Here is a 14,523-nt window from a genome sequence, read left to right as displayed (position 1 = left end):
GCTTTCCATTTACTAAAGAAAGAAAAATTGTGAACAAATTAGGCTATACTTTCTCACATTAGCTGAGTTTGGGAAAAAAAATTCAGCTTGAGAAGCTGAAAAAAGTCAGAGAAGTCTGAAAAGCAGATCTGTGTAGGCCGCATTTTCATCATTTATGTGATGTTCACCTGAAGAATGGCCCACTGGCCCACTGGCATTCCATGTGTCTCAATTATTCGATTGCCAACTTTATTCTTGGATGCCAAATGCTTCCCATGGTTTGTTTCCAGACAGGTTCTTTCTTACACAGTAGAGTGACAGGTGATATTCGATTGTAAAAGCCAAACATTCCAGAATCATACTAAAGTTTGAAAAAGGACCATACATTTGTCTTACAAACCTCTCTGAATGAATGGCACAAGAATTAAGAAATGACAACCTACGTTTCCACATCATCATGTAGGCAAGATGATTTTACAAGTAAAGTAATTTTTATTTTTTGCATCTTAAAGGAGGAAGGCTTGTACAAAGGTTCATATATATCTAAGAGTTAGAGCTCTTTTATCATAATTGATACATGCCAGGAATTTCCTATGAGGTACTATTATCTTTTTCAAATCCCTTCTTTTTTCTTTTTAAACACACACAAAAAATCTGAAACCAATGTATTTTATTTCACAGCTGTGAATACTCTACTAAAGCATACTTGAAATAACTATTTGCCATAGTCTTTGTTGAGAAACTATGCTTTATTCTCAAGGTTAGACAGTCAGGAAAATGAGTATTCTTCTAAATACATTACTGAAACTGAGAACACAGACAATCTTAAAATAGCAACAATTATAATAAACAATAGTGGTTTTAGTAATAGACTATATTTTTAAATGTCAGTAATGGTATTTTTAAACAAAAAGCTAGCAATAGGCTCTAAATGTGTGCGATGAGGAACATTAGCAGCCAGACAAACTCAATGAATGATTTCACTGTTGAATTATGAAATCATTGATATTATTATACACATACAATCCAGATCTGATGCTAATCATGTTCAACAAGAATTCCAAGCAGCCTGAGCTCATCAGTAACTCCAAGCCAAGCAGGATTTATAGATAATTATTAAATAAATCTATGGATTATACCTAGTTCTAACAGTTTCTATAGCGCTATTCTTTGCTCATTGTGACAAAAGCATGATTAAGGTAGAACAGAACACATTGATTTTTCTTTTTCTCCAAACCATAGAGATATGCAAGAACACACCTATGTATCAATTTCAAACAGATGAGCTCAAAATAGTCATGTACAGGTTCTTCTTTCATATCTGCTCTACAACTGTTTTCCTAATGTTTGTTTCTATAGATCAACTCCTGATGTTCAAAATACTTGTTTTCTCATGGACACAAGAAAACACATGACCAATCCTCTTACCTTTAGCAGGTATGTTTGGCAGTCGCTGACATAATCATACTCCAGTCCATCAAAGGTGTAATAATGTCGGTCTCCATAAATGGTGCAGACAGCAGGGCAGGGGTAGCTGGTGCAATTGAAGACGCCTCTCCGACAAACACTGCAAGGAAAACAAACCAAATCAGTATCTCCTCACAGTGGCAGTCATCTGCTGTATATTTTCAAGAAAATGCTTTCTTGGGTTCTTTATTTCAAATCATACAGAAATTCATGACTGAAATAAAATTTTCAGACCTTGAAACACAGAGCTATACTGTGAATTGCTTCTGAAGATACTCATAATGCCATGGAAAGAAAGCGTTGAGAATTTTGCCATCAGCCCATTTGTAAAATAAAAATGCATTAAAAATAAATGCAAAATCTCAGACTTTGCAGGGCTTATGCAAATATTTCCATCATTGCCTCTGGTATAGATAAGGCACAGTGCCACAACATGCTAATTCATAAGGCATCAGTAGTCTATTTTTTCTAAATTTTGATAAAGGTCTCCAAATTTTCAAAGGAAAATACCTCCAGTTGCTACCCGTAAGATTTCAAGGTATCAGACAAATAGGGAATGAGTTTAAGAAATTAATGCTGATATTTTGCAATATTACTTTCCTGTCAGCTACATTCAGTGGCTTACACAAATTTGTATGAAAGTAGTACTGGCGTCCTCTATTTTTGCTTGTGTAAGTGTAAATCCTCAGTTGATTTGCCAGTGCAGTTTTTAACTGATTAAAAGCTGCCATGCCAATTTTTTGTCATTATTATTAAATATACACTTAACTGAATATAGATATTTTGGCTAGAAAATTAACATATCTCTCTTTTTCTCCTTGGTTCTCTTTCATTATATTCTATTCTGCAAAATGCCACATATCTTCATTTCAGAGACTAGCAAATATGTGTGGAATTAAGCATTTGTTCTTGATTGTTTTTTAACTTGGATATCTATCAGTAAGCCTAATAAAAGATATATCCTGTAACTATCTATAAACAAGAACATATATTTTTTTGATTTTCAAAGTACCCAGCACATTTTCTGTATCAGTTTCTATCAGTTTTGGGTCTAGATCCAGATGATTTGAAACTTGCAAAATGAACTCACCAGGTGTAACATGGAGTAGCTATCACTTCTCCTGACAGAAATTCTCTGTCTTTCCAGGTGCATGGACAACTGTCAGGAATATAACATTTCCCTCTGTGCTCAGCCATCCTTCAAAATAAAAGAACTATTAAGATGAAAGAGTCCAAAAGAAGACCAATGTAACTGAATGTGTAGTGTATCACTGAAATGCCACCAAGGGCAATCACTCTTTCATCCAGCCAAGGAAAATTGTTTCATCAGCAAAAGTTGTCCAAATCAAATGATCTCCACAGTTCACAGCTGGAGACCTCACCAAGCGCACAGCTGCAGCTCTCCTTCTATCTAGAAAGGGGTATGTTGGTGTGGGCTCCAGTTCCCATGCAGGAGTGTATGCAGTGTAGGTATTCCTCTCTGAAAACTCCAGAGCATCTGGGTACCATGCGAGCTGCTGAGGCTGTGGCCAGACTGCCCTTCCCTCTCTGCTGTTCTCTTGTCCTGCTGTGCCAGAAAAGCAGCTGGACTGGAGTGCCTGCTCCCCCGCACAGACAGCACCCGTCCTATTCTGAGTGCGGAACAGTGAGCTGCCCCATGGCACCTGCTGCACAGTCCATGAAGAGCAGTGGTGGAGGTTACTTGCCTATACAAGGGAAGCTGAAACAACTGACAAGATTAAGACAAAACAGGCATTTAAAGCAAAAAGTGTCAAATCAAATTAGATCAATAAGTGACCCAGATATACGGTCAACCACACGTTTGTTATCTCATTTCCACCTATTTAACAATTTTAACTTTCTTAACAAAAATGTTACTGACAATCCCAGTGTTGTTCTTTAGGAGAGCAATTCCTGGAGTTGTCATGCAACACAGCACTCAAAGTACACTCTAGAGATTGTTTCACTGGAAGTTGAAAGAAATACACAGTTTCATTTTCTTCACCCTATTACTATTTCATTAAACAGTAATCAGCTCTAAGTAGTCAAGAGTCTAAGTAGTCAGTCAAGCGTTCAGAAAATTTCTTAAGGATAGGAAAACACCAGAACAGATGGCTTGGGAAGGCACTTAGTCTCTGCCAATAGAAGCTAAATGTCTCCCAAGAATAACATCGGTATTGCTGGTACTGCCTAAAGGCAGGAGATTAACATAGGCTCATGAAGTCCCTTTCCACACAACTCTGTGCTTCTGCAACTCAGTTCAGCCTCATATCTCCAGCTCAGTGTAAGGGTGACTTTCAGTGTATCTTTGGGTGATAAATTTACTGTCGTTCTCAGATCATTTCCTCACGAAAATTTGGGCTGTTATATGATTCAACTTCTAAAGTATATCAGAGACTCCCAATGTTTCTAATTCTTTGTCACCACTTCAACTACTGACTAAAAGAACAACAAGCTGTTGTGCAAGAACTTTAACAATAGAAAATGTAAACCAATTTTACTTTAGGAAGACCATTTTTTTGCATACTAGAGTCCATCATTTCATGGTTTCCCAAAGTTTCAACACCACACACAAACTGCACTAATTAACAAGCACCATAAATACTCAGGATACTAGAATAAGGTGCCAGTCTCCAGCAGAATTCAGGATTCCACCCCAAAATCTTAGGTCACTCAGTTAAACAATGGGTAGTGGTAGAAATGAGGTGGGAAAGGAGAACCAAAGAGAAGGACAGCAACTCAGGAGAATTTAAAAAACTACATTACAGCAAAATGTCTCACAACAAGTTTTTAATGACTTATCCACTTAGATTTAATAGCAGGAGATATATGTTTAACATTTTCTTGCATAAAAAGAGACCTTTTGAAACTAATTTTAAAGAGAGTGCAGCTGGCACCTTCCTAGTTAAAAGCCATACTCGCTTTTTGGAACCATGAGGCTGAAATGCATAATTAAGTACAATTTAACAAGCACATTACTAAATGCACTAAGTGTTATATACTTACTTTTCAACCTAATAGCAAAAAGAGTGTTTATTCTCTTGTGTAATAAAAATAATTCATGTGTTTTACTCTATTATTTGACAGAAACATAGGACTTTGCTTGTCTGTTTTCCTGTTATAATTATACCTCAGAAAATAATCAAATAGTACTCAATTTGAAATGGTACAACTGTGAGACCAAGGCTGTAGCTCTGTAAGGCTGTAGCTCTGTTTTTTAACTCTTCTTTTAGTTTCTTCACATTTTCAAATGAACTTTCAAGTTAATACTGCTAGTTTAATTTCATGCAAATATCATGGTGATGTTTCAGTTATTACTAGTTTATTACTTTTACAGTGCTAAAAATAATTGTTTTTATAACATATATAACATAACACTAACAGTCCTGAAAGCTAAATTCTCAGCTGAGGCAGAGGTTTTAGAGGACTACAGAATACCAGGCAAGAACTAGTGAAATCTTTAATACCTATGCCTGAAATCTGTACCTTAACCAATGCTTAGTCATCTATGAACATCACAAAGTGCTGGAAGGGGAATGGTGACAGTCTCATTTATACTCTGATCTGTGCATAACTGATACACTGTCAGGAGAACACTGGCCACACATAGTGAAATGAAATGGAAAGCTGAAGAAAAAAAGGGAGCACTCCACCTGAGATGAGAGGCAATTACAGCAATTTGCACAGCGTATTTGACTCTTCAGTCTGAAAATGCACACAGGAGGTGTCAGGAGAGTGAATGGAAACAAATGGAGGGAATGGTGATTGATCCTGATATAAACTACAATAAAAGTTTTTAGATTTTATACTGGAATTGACTGACCCCTGCCAAGCTCAGCAGACTGTTTCTAAGCACCAAATACAAATACAGGAGCTGAGAAAACAAAAAAAGGACAGAGAGAATGAAGGGAAATAGACCAGAAACTAGTCCATATCCCTGACCCATGCTGGGCAACGACACTGTAAGCCTGAGTAGAAATTTAGGTGAGACAGACTTGGGCAGCAATAAACAGGAGCACAAATAGTTTACATCAAAATTTTTTGTCATGTTTGCTTTTATATTCAAATAAACTATACTGTGCAAGTGGTGGAAGTCATCTCCTGTCCAGACAGTCCCAAATACCAGCCAGTTGGAATGGTAGTAAGCTGGATATCTGATGGCCTTTTAGCTGTTACTGTGCGTCTGCGGCAATTTACAGAACAATAGTTACAAAATTAGAAGTGTGATACCACTGGAATTTAAAAAGCGAAAATAAATTTGCAGAGTTGAACTGTGGAAAATATGCATTTGGCTTGTGCTCCAGCTTGTTCCATCAAAGCTTACCCAGGGGGGCAAATGCAGCCACTTGCACAGGGTGGTGAGGGGACACAGGAGAAATTCATGGCAAGGTTCGCACAAGAGATCCCACAATTCACACCCGCTGCTGGTAACCCAGGCACAGGAGATCTGCAGTCATAGTAGATTTTTCCTTCAGGGCATATGTGAACTTCAAATGCAAAATTAAGATTAAATAAGATCAACCGTTCTTTTACGCTGAAGGTTTTCTATTTGTTTTTGTTGACAATCTATTTATTTGGACACAAAGGGAGATTACGTTATAGTTCATATAAGACTGCAATAGGAATAACAGTCTATAACATAATCTATATTACAGAAATATAAAATTAATATATGTTGTTCTAATGTAAAAAACCCAATTATATTAAGCATCTGGATGCATGCATCTTGGATCTCACACAGAGTCCATTCTAAATGACAGAACCATTGTACCTTAGGCTGAAAAAACCCTTAGAAGTGGCCTAACTTTCAAGGTACTTTTAAATCCATTAGAAATGCATTAAAAATTTACTTTCTAGAAATCAAGATCTTAAAGCTTCCTAGAGAGCCTAATTATAAGTATTCCCATGAGAACACATTGACTTAGATGTCACATGAAATTATTTATTTCTTTTCATTTCCCAAGTGACTGAGTAGTACAATTTGTGCTACAGAAAAAGAGGGGAAAAACCCCAAGACTTTTTGTGCTCCTAACCTCCAGTTTTAACTGTTGTGATATGAAGTATCCCATACTTTAAATACATATGAGGACAAAAACAAATTATTATTCAATATCAAATTCTCTATTTGTGCAACATCTATATAGGACAAGACTGTAAATTACCTATGTTTTCTGTAGTGGCTTCAATACATTTCACTGTTCCATTCAAACATTGACTAGAAAAGAAAAGAAAACCCATGTTTATTCAAGGAAAAAATGTTTTGTAGCCACCATGTTAAAAAAGATTATATAATTCAACCTAATTTAAACAACTGAAATTAGGATGAGAAAAAGGATTAAAATCCAAAAGTTTGAGTTCTGCTCAATATTTTGTTGGTATTTTCTAATTCCTGATCTGTAGAGAGGACTGAAATTCATCATGTCTGTACTATATGATTTCCTAACTTCCACTGAAATAAAAAAAAAAGCTGAATATGTCAACCCCTGTGAGAATAGAGGACCAGGTGATTTAGGATGCAGGCAGTATAACACAAAACCTTATCCACTATGGCTTACAGAATTTTCCAGGTATTTTGTTAAAATAATCAGGTACATAATCCAATTTATACTAGGCTCCGTTTACCAAGTGGGGAAAAAAAAATCTTGATACAATAAACTTTCAATCTATGTGAGAAAAATTCTCAAACCACTTAAAGTAGAGTCCAAACTGATATAAGAAAGGTAAAACTCTTGCACTCAAACCTACCAGGAGCCTGTTGGTGTAGGAAGGATTTCTCCAGGCTGGAGCGTTTTGCCTTTGTAATGGCAATGACAGCCAGATCTGTGAAAAGAAGAGTCTGGCATTTAGGTAGAAAAGCAAGATGAAATGGGATTTAAGGGCTCTCTCTTTATTGAGCTATTATGATATGCAGGTCTCATCATAACATTAACTTATTTCATTAACTCAACTGTTATATGTACAATATTCTTTGAAAGACAAAAACTTAAAGATGACACTCAGACTGTATTGAAGTCAGTGCCAAAACTCGTATCATCTTCAAAAAAGCCAGGATTTTCCTCAATCTCTGTACTTTTTATTTGCTGTTCCTGTGTATTATTCGAATAGAAAGGACTTTTTCTTCTCAGTTATGGGAGTTCCCATTCAAAGTATTTTTAAAATCATGTGATAGAGCAATTATCATAGCAAAATCCATTAAGACTGTGATTAACAGCCAGATCGGTTAGAAGTAGCAACAGAATTACCTAGAAATCATGAAAAAATATGTGAATAAGAAGTTTGTTCACACTCTTGAATAGTTTAAAACAGTCTTTATCCCTACAGTATGAACTTCACTGATCTTTTCAAAATGTATGTTGCAATGAACAGAAATAGCTCTGTTACTACCCATAGTGGTAAGCTGTAAAGTTTTTGGTATGCAACATACAAAAACTATTTCCTCTCATTGACCATTTCCTCTCATTTAACTGAAAAGGTTTGCATTGTGAGACAAAAGGAGACACTTCTAGCCACTCCTCCCACATTATCCCTTACTTCATGGATTGTTGCTTTATAGATTCCTTCTCACTTTTTTTTCAAGTGTCAAAACCAAGGTTTTCACATGAAAATGCTATCCCATTAATTTAAAAAGTTTCACTACCTTTCTCTAAAGCAGTTTGACACATCTGCTCTAAAGTGAAGCAGATGTATCTACACACAGTAAGAGATGAGGTCTCACTATTGATTACTAAGACAGAACATTAAGTCTTCACATATTGTTTGTTATCTTCTCTAGGAAGTCTAGATCTTGAGGGAAACAGCAGAAAAGCTACTTTAAATCTTGCAGGAAAGAGGAAAATGTGCCCATACATATATTCTATTTTTTTTATTACTTACATTGAAACACAAAAGTTGACGGACTCTTCAAAGTACTTCCCATCAGGACAATTACATCCTTCTGCACAGTCATCAGCACAGATATTTGCCATAGAAAGTGAAGCACAGGAACGTTTACAAAAAGAAGAGCACTGATGATAAAGCATACCACTGTGACACATCACAGCTGGAGGAAAGAGAGGGAGAAAGAAGGGAGAACAGCACACTCTTAAAATGTGAAAAATAGAAAACAAAGCAGTGTATCATGGAAGTTCAAAAAAATCAAAGCAAAGTGGTCTTTTGTTCCACTGGGTTTAGTTGAAAAGCATGAGAAAAATATGCTGTTTTACCAATTTCCTAAGTTAGAAATATTTAGATTATGGTGGGTTTGCGTTAAAATAATTCTTTGATGGAATCATCTGTTTTGTAAACAGCATCTCTCTGTTCTTTCCAAATGTTAAACTGGGCATCCATCTAGTAATTCAGGCTTCCAAGAGAGAAGAATGGTCCAGCTTAGGCTGAGGCATTGCTATGTGGCTTAGAAACAGAAATACAGGAGTTGGACCTCGATAACCCCTATGGGTCCCTTCCATCTCACAGTACTTTTGAGATTCTGTGAAATGCTTTGCTTTAAAGCATTACTGTATCCTACTTGTCCAATAACTGCCCATTCTGCTCTGCCCACCCTAGGGAGCCCGTGCCAGCCCAGTTTGCCTTCCCTTAGGGAATGGGTCCACCACTCCTGTCACTCCCTGACTACTTATCCTAATAGAGGCTTCCATATGACTTACAGATTCAAAGAAAGAATTCCATTTCTCTCTGTGGCCAATGGAAAGAGCAGACATTCCCTGTGAGGTAGCTCAGGGGGACCCAGCTCAATTGCCTATTGTAAAGGCTGTTATCATTCTCCCCCAGTACGTCATTAAACCATGGCGTAATTCTAGTTTCCAGGGAAAAAGAAGCAAATATATCCCCTGTATTTTGTGGAGTGAATAAAATTTGCAGAGTTTTAAACATTTCTAAAAGATATTCCATTATGGAAATGTTACTCACCACAGTGAGAAACATGAGATCTGAAGTCAATGATGATGCCGTGCTTGCCACAGACGTAAGCATAGTGCGCCAATGCGTTGCACAAGCAGCTGCTTCCACATTTGCACGCGTCGAAGCGGCAGAGCTGATAGTACAGCCCTGGACTGATGTAGGCATGGCAGGGAGCAAAAACGTCTTGGTTGATGATATCACAGTGAGAGGCATACCCAGCTAAGAGAAGGTGACATTGTTTTAGCCAGATCCATTTAAATATAACAGTTAGTCAAATGAATAGCACAGAATATTAAAACCAAACATAGCCAGCTGCACAATAAACACTTGCATACAATTTCTTTCTGTAAAATTCTATAGTTTAAAATTGATAGTACAAGCAACTCCCTTAACAGCAAACTCCAGTTAAGATAAAAATAACTGTACTAAAACAGTTATGCCTTCCTCTTATAGCACAGGAAATTTAAATGCCAAAATAACATATTTCAAAAGAATAGTTAAGAGTCCCCCAAAGCTTGGAATATGGTTTTTCTACTTGACATTCATTTAGCTTTAACATCAACAATGGTCATGTACTTCCTGGCATAGGGTCTCAGGAAGCACTACAAAGCAGAACTGGGGGCATGCAAATCCCAAGCAGGCCATATACCTTCTAGCAGCAACAAGCCCTCCTCCAGCCACTGAAGCAGACTAACACCACAGGAGGTGGAATAGCTAAGGAACACTGTGATGTGGATTACATTTAAGACACTTTTGCTGCTAAAAGAATGCACATCCCCTTCAACCTCTGTGTTCATTTCCGTGTACACACACTGACAGAAGAATTTCACATTTTATGGACTCTCTCAGTAAACTAGATTCAGGGACTGAACTTGACTCAGTTGAAAATTAACCTGACAAAATAAGTAACCAAACAAACAAACTTTTTTTTTTTTAGTTTAGTTTAATCAGGTCAATATCATCCTCAGATGGAAAAGATGCCTGTTTTTGTAGCATGGTGTGGATCACTTCACTCCCCACTGCTTTTTCACAGTGATTATTAGAGGATCACTGGGAAATTCAGGTTGGAAAGGACCCTCAGAAAGTCATGTCCACCCTCCTGCTCTAAGCAGCTCACATTTACATCAAAGTCCACCTTCACTGGGCTAGCACAAAACTGAGGGTGAGGAATGAAGGCTCTGAGCTGATCTGGCTGAGAGATTTGGCTGTCTTTAGAAGACAGGCAACAAGGAAGGCATAAAAACTCCTAGAATGCCCCACATTGTTAGAGATTTATTGTTATTCTAAGCTTGCTTCAACAGGCTTTAAATATGGATAAATCCCACATCCTTAGTGAGATCTGATGTCTGAAATATTACAAAAATTAGACTACATTCTGTCAGAATTGGCAACTGCAGTCTACCCATTGTCTTCATTAACTGAAAAGAACAGCAATGCCAAAAGGAGACAGTGAAAGTTCAACACAAACCATAGGCATGCCAACCAGCCAAAACTAAATCTTTGCTCAGGAATTTGAACAAATTCAAGGCTCACAGATTGTCGGCATAAGTTTTTGTCAGAGAACATAGATGGAGGATAAAGAAATTTTTAATGCACTAAGCATGGAGAAGCCAGGACTTTTGATCTCAACACTCTCCTGTACTTTCTTTAACAATCTACAAACATGCATCACATCTTTCCTCTCACCTGGCACAATTTACAGGACCACACATAGCTAAAAATCTTCATGTATAATAGACTGCAAAATTTAGTGCTCATAGCCAGTACACCCAACACCAAATGACCAACTAGCTTTTATTTATCCAGTACTTATTTCATTTAACATGCTAAATGTATGGAAAAATGGAAGGGGAGGGAGAAGGGGAGGGGGAATGGGATGGGGATGGGGATGGGGATGGGGATGGGGATGGGGATGGGGATGGGGATGGGGATGGGGATGGGGATGGGGATGGGGATGGGGATGGGGATGGGGATGGGGATGGGGATGGGGATGGGGAAGGGAAGGGAAGGGAAGGGACATCTGAAGCTGAAATACATGTATGTGCAACTTTTTCACAGAGAAAATAAAAACGGTCCCATAATAATAAATACAGCTCAGTCTAGCCTCCCATGAGAAAACATACCATTTTGCTGATTCATGTTGCAGGGATCAACCACGGGAATATTGATAGGCATGGAACAAGCTGAGGAAACCTTCCATGCATTGGCATGAAGTTGTGGGGTCCCTTCTATCATCCCTGCTGGAGATCTGGAAAAGAATATGTCAGCACTGCAAGCATCCTGCTGACCTTAGGGTCTACATGGGTGAGTATTCAAGTTCATTTAAAAGGCTTAGATGCATAGTCACATTGAACAGTCAACGTGCGAAAAGAATTTCCATCTCTGATGTCTAAAAGAAGAGAAGGCATGTGAAACTTTTTCCTCAATATTTTATTCGTGTGAAAATGTTCCTATACTCCAAGTCCATTGTGCAAACAAGTTTTGTGACATTATAGCTTGAGGAACTTTGGAGGAAATAAGGGTAAAATGTAAAGAAAGTGTGCCCTTCTAATTAAAATATTCCTGTGGTTCAGAATTACATTTTTTCACATTTAAACTTGATGAAGGGAGGAAAATCAAGCAGTAGTAAATGTCAGCCATGTGAGGATGATACAAGTATTATCACCCACTCTTTTTCTCAGTGCTCATATATTTGCTCTGAAGATAAGGGACCAACAAGAAAGGGGAAAGTGCATTCAAATAATATCATCATCTAGTAACTTCTACAAATAATATGGTGGCTTTCTATACTTAGCAAAACATCTTAGAATGCTTAAATTTTTGACTTTCATATTTATAAAAGTGACTACCATTTTAATTAGGACATTTTATATTGGGTAGTTTAATAAAGATTGAGCATGTTAATCAAACTAAAAAATCAGATGATTATGTTCAACAAAACATTTCAATTGTCATTAAACATGATATAAATGTACAAAGTGCAACTTACAGAAAATCATCTCTTAAATTTCCATTGAACGTTCCACATAGTCCTAATGTTCTTCTCTTCCACCTGACATCAACTTGAACATAGATCCTCTCTCCATCCTTAGCAAACAGTATCTTCAAACCAAAACTAGTTTTCAGTTGAACAAAGAAAGAAGATATATTCTGAATTTCAATAGCTCCTGAACATAGCAAAAGAAGAAGAAAAACAAAGTCACTGAAACCCAACTTCCAGGTTGCACTGGTTTACCCATTAAACAACAAAAAAAATTGAAAACTCAGAAGTAAAATTAAAAATTAAGCACCACCTCACCATCAGCCAACCAGTTCTCCATCTGAGCTTATTTCCAGTAACAACAGAATTCCAGATACTGCCAACAGTAAAAAAATCTCACATCTTTCTGTACCTGTGAGTTATCTAGAAACCATGCTTGCATCTCTCTTTGGGTTTGGTTTTTTTTTTTTTTTTTTTGGGTTTGGTTTGGTTTGTTTGTTTTTTCTTTATTTTAGAAGAAAGCAATGTATCTGCAAACCTCTGGAAATGAGAAAGCAAGACAAGAAACCCCTTGTTTCTTAATCTCCAGTGATATCATAAAAGTAACAGATGTTTGTAAAGAATCCTTAGTTAGAAGGTTCTCTCTTACCACTATTGACATGACATCAGTATAGTTCCTTCCTTGGACCGTATGTGAACTGGGCCCCTGTCAAATTCCCAGCTTTCCTTCTCAGCAAATCCATTATGTGAGGAAATGGAAATTTCACAGACACAGCATTCATTTGCTATACATTGTTTGGCTACATGCAGCTGAAGGCCTAAAGTAAATCTACCTTCATAAGCAGCCTCTAAACATGCACACACACACAGACTCAGGTGCATAAACTGAGAAAGGAAGATAAAATCCTTAAAGAAGTCCTTAAGGGATCAAATTTACTAGATACACACAATTATCAAGAATGTGACACTAAAGTATTTTTCATATATTGTATTTGTTGCAGATTGTGGAAAGAGACCAGAAAGTGAATGGGGACTAATTTAAAAGAAATAAAATTAAGTTACCAATCAAATTATGAAGCAGAACTGTCAACATGGAGCATTACTGAGCTATGAAGCTCATTGCCATAGGAAGCTGTGAATGCCAAAAGTAGTACTGTGACTGGACAAATTCAATGAAGAAAAGACATAACTGCAATCACCAGCACAGGACTCCCTAAACACTGTTTTGCTGAAGGCTGGGTAAGAACTTTATTGTCACTTTACTCTTTTAGAAAGAGACTAAAATTCCAGTACCTGGTCACTGTAAATTTCAAAATTTTGCATTATCATTTCTACCTTCACTACGTAATTTTATAACATGCTTTTAAGGCTGGTTTATTTTATTATCCTTTCCAAAAACATGATGTAACCTGTCTGAAATCACAACATAAGTCAGCAGTGAAATCAATACAGATCCCATGAAGCACATGGATTCTATTTAGTCTAAAAAGCTTTAAATAAGCTAGACCTTAGCATCAAGGTCTCTTCACCTCCTTTCTTTTTCTTACCTCTCTCCCCCTAAACACAAACAAAATGAGTGGAATTTCTAGGTACTCTGCAAGATAAGAAACGCAAAGAAATGAGGGCATAATGAAGAACTGTTTCACAGACGATAAACGTAATTTTCTATAATTATTACTAATGTTCTAAGAAGTAAATGATTGTATGTTTTATAAGTTATGTTTAAAGAAATTCTTTTTCATGGACTGATATTATTTAAAAAGTTTTGGAGCATATAAAAGACAGAATGTGAACTCTGGTAATATTCTTCTCCATGCACTTCTTACCATTGAGGTTAAAAACTTGGTTAGGGACGGTTTGGATTTGACCATATCTTGTGAGAGTTACTTGTTTCCTCACATCATCTTCAAGAACTAGTGTTATAGACTCAATGCAGGCGTGGTCAAAGTTCTAAATAGAAACAAGTTTCACCATCAGAAACAAGCAATGACAATATTATACCATGGAAAACTGAACCAAACTAACGGTGGGGGGGAAAAACACATAGAAAGGAAATATCAGAACTGTCATCAGGTAAATAAGTTGTAAACTATCTCTCAAAGCATTAAACAAAGCACTCAAAACTGTACATACAACATAATAAAACATTGCTTATACATAATCTTATGCTAGGAGAATGCATTTTAACTATTATGGCAGTC

At 36.9% G+C, this 14,523-nt stretch overlaps 1 protein-coding gene across 1 annotated transcript in view; it reads right to left on the bottom strand.

Moving 5' to 3' along the window:
• OTOGL (otogelin like) overlaps positions 1-14,523 on the bottom strand; it is a 91,780-nt gene that overhangs the window by 55,478 nt on the left and 21,779 nt on the right. Inside the window, exons 16-25 of the mRNA XM_066184674.1 lie at positions 14,149-14,272; positions 12,332-12,509; positions 11,466-11,590; positions 9,352-9,561; positions 8,320-8,485; positions 7,192-7,266; positions 6,609-6,661; positions 5,771-5,933; positions 2,537-2,644; positions 1,408-1,546 (exon numbers count right to left, since the gene is read on the bottom strand). Coding sequence (XP_066040771.1) covers positions 1,408-1,546; positions 2,537-2,644; positions 5,771-5,933; positions 6,609-6,661; positions 7,192-7,266; positions 8,320-8,485; positions 9,352-9,561; positions 11,466-11,590; positions 12,332-12,509; positions 14,149-14,272 — 1,341 coding nt within the window. The remainder of the gene's footprint in view (positions 1-1,407; positions 1,547-2,536; positions 2,645-5,770; positions 5,934-6,608; positions 6,662-7,191; positions 7,267-8,319; positions 8,486-9,351; positions 9,562-11,465; positions 11,591-12,331; positions 12,510-14,148; positions 14,273-14,523) is intronic.

The sequence above is a fragment of the Chamaea fasciata genome, unplaced genomic scaffold (genome assembly GCF_029207755.1).
Source record: "Chamaea fasciata isolate MVZ Bird 193981 ecotype frontalis unplaced genomic scaffold, bChaFas1.0.hap1 SCAF_5, whole genome shotgun sequence".
Lineage (NCBI taxonomy): Eukaryota > Metazoa > Chordata > Aves > Passeriformes > Sylviidae > Chamaea > Chamaea fasciata.
This window is presented reverse-complemented; position numbering and strand designations above follow the sequence as displayed.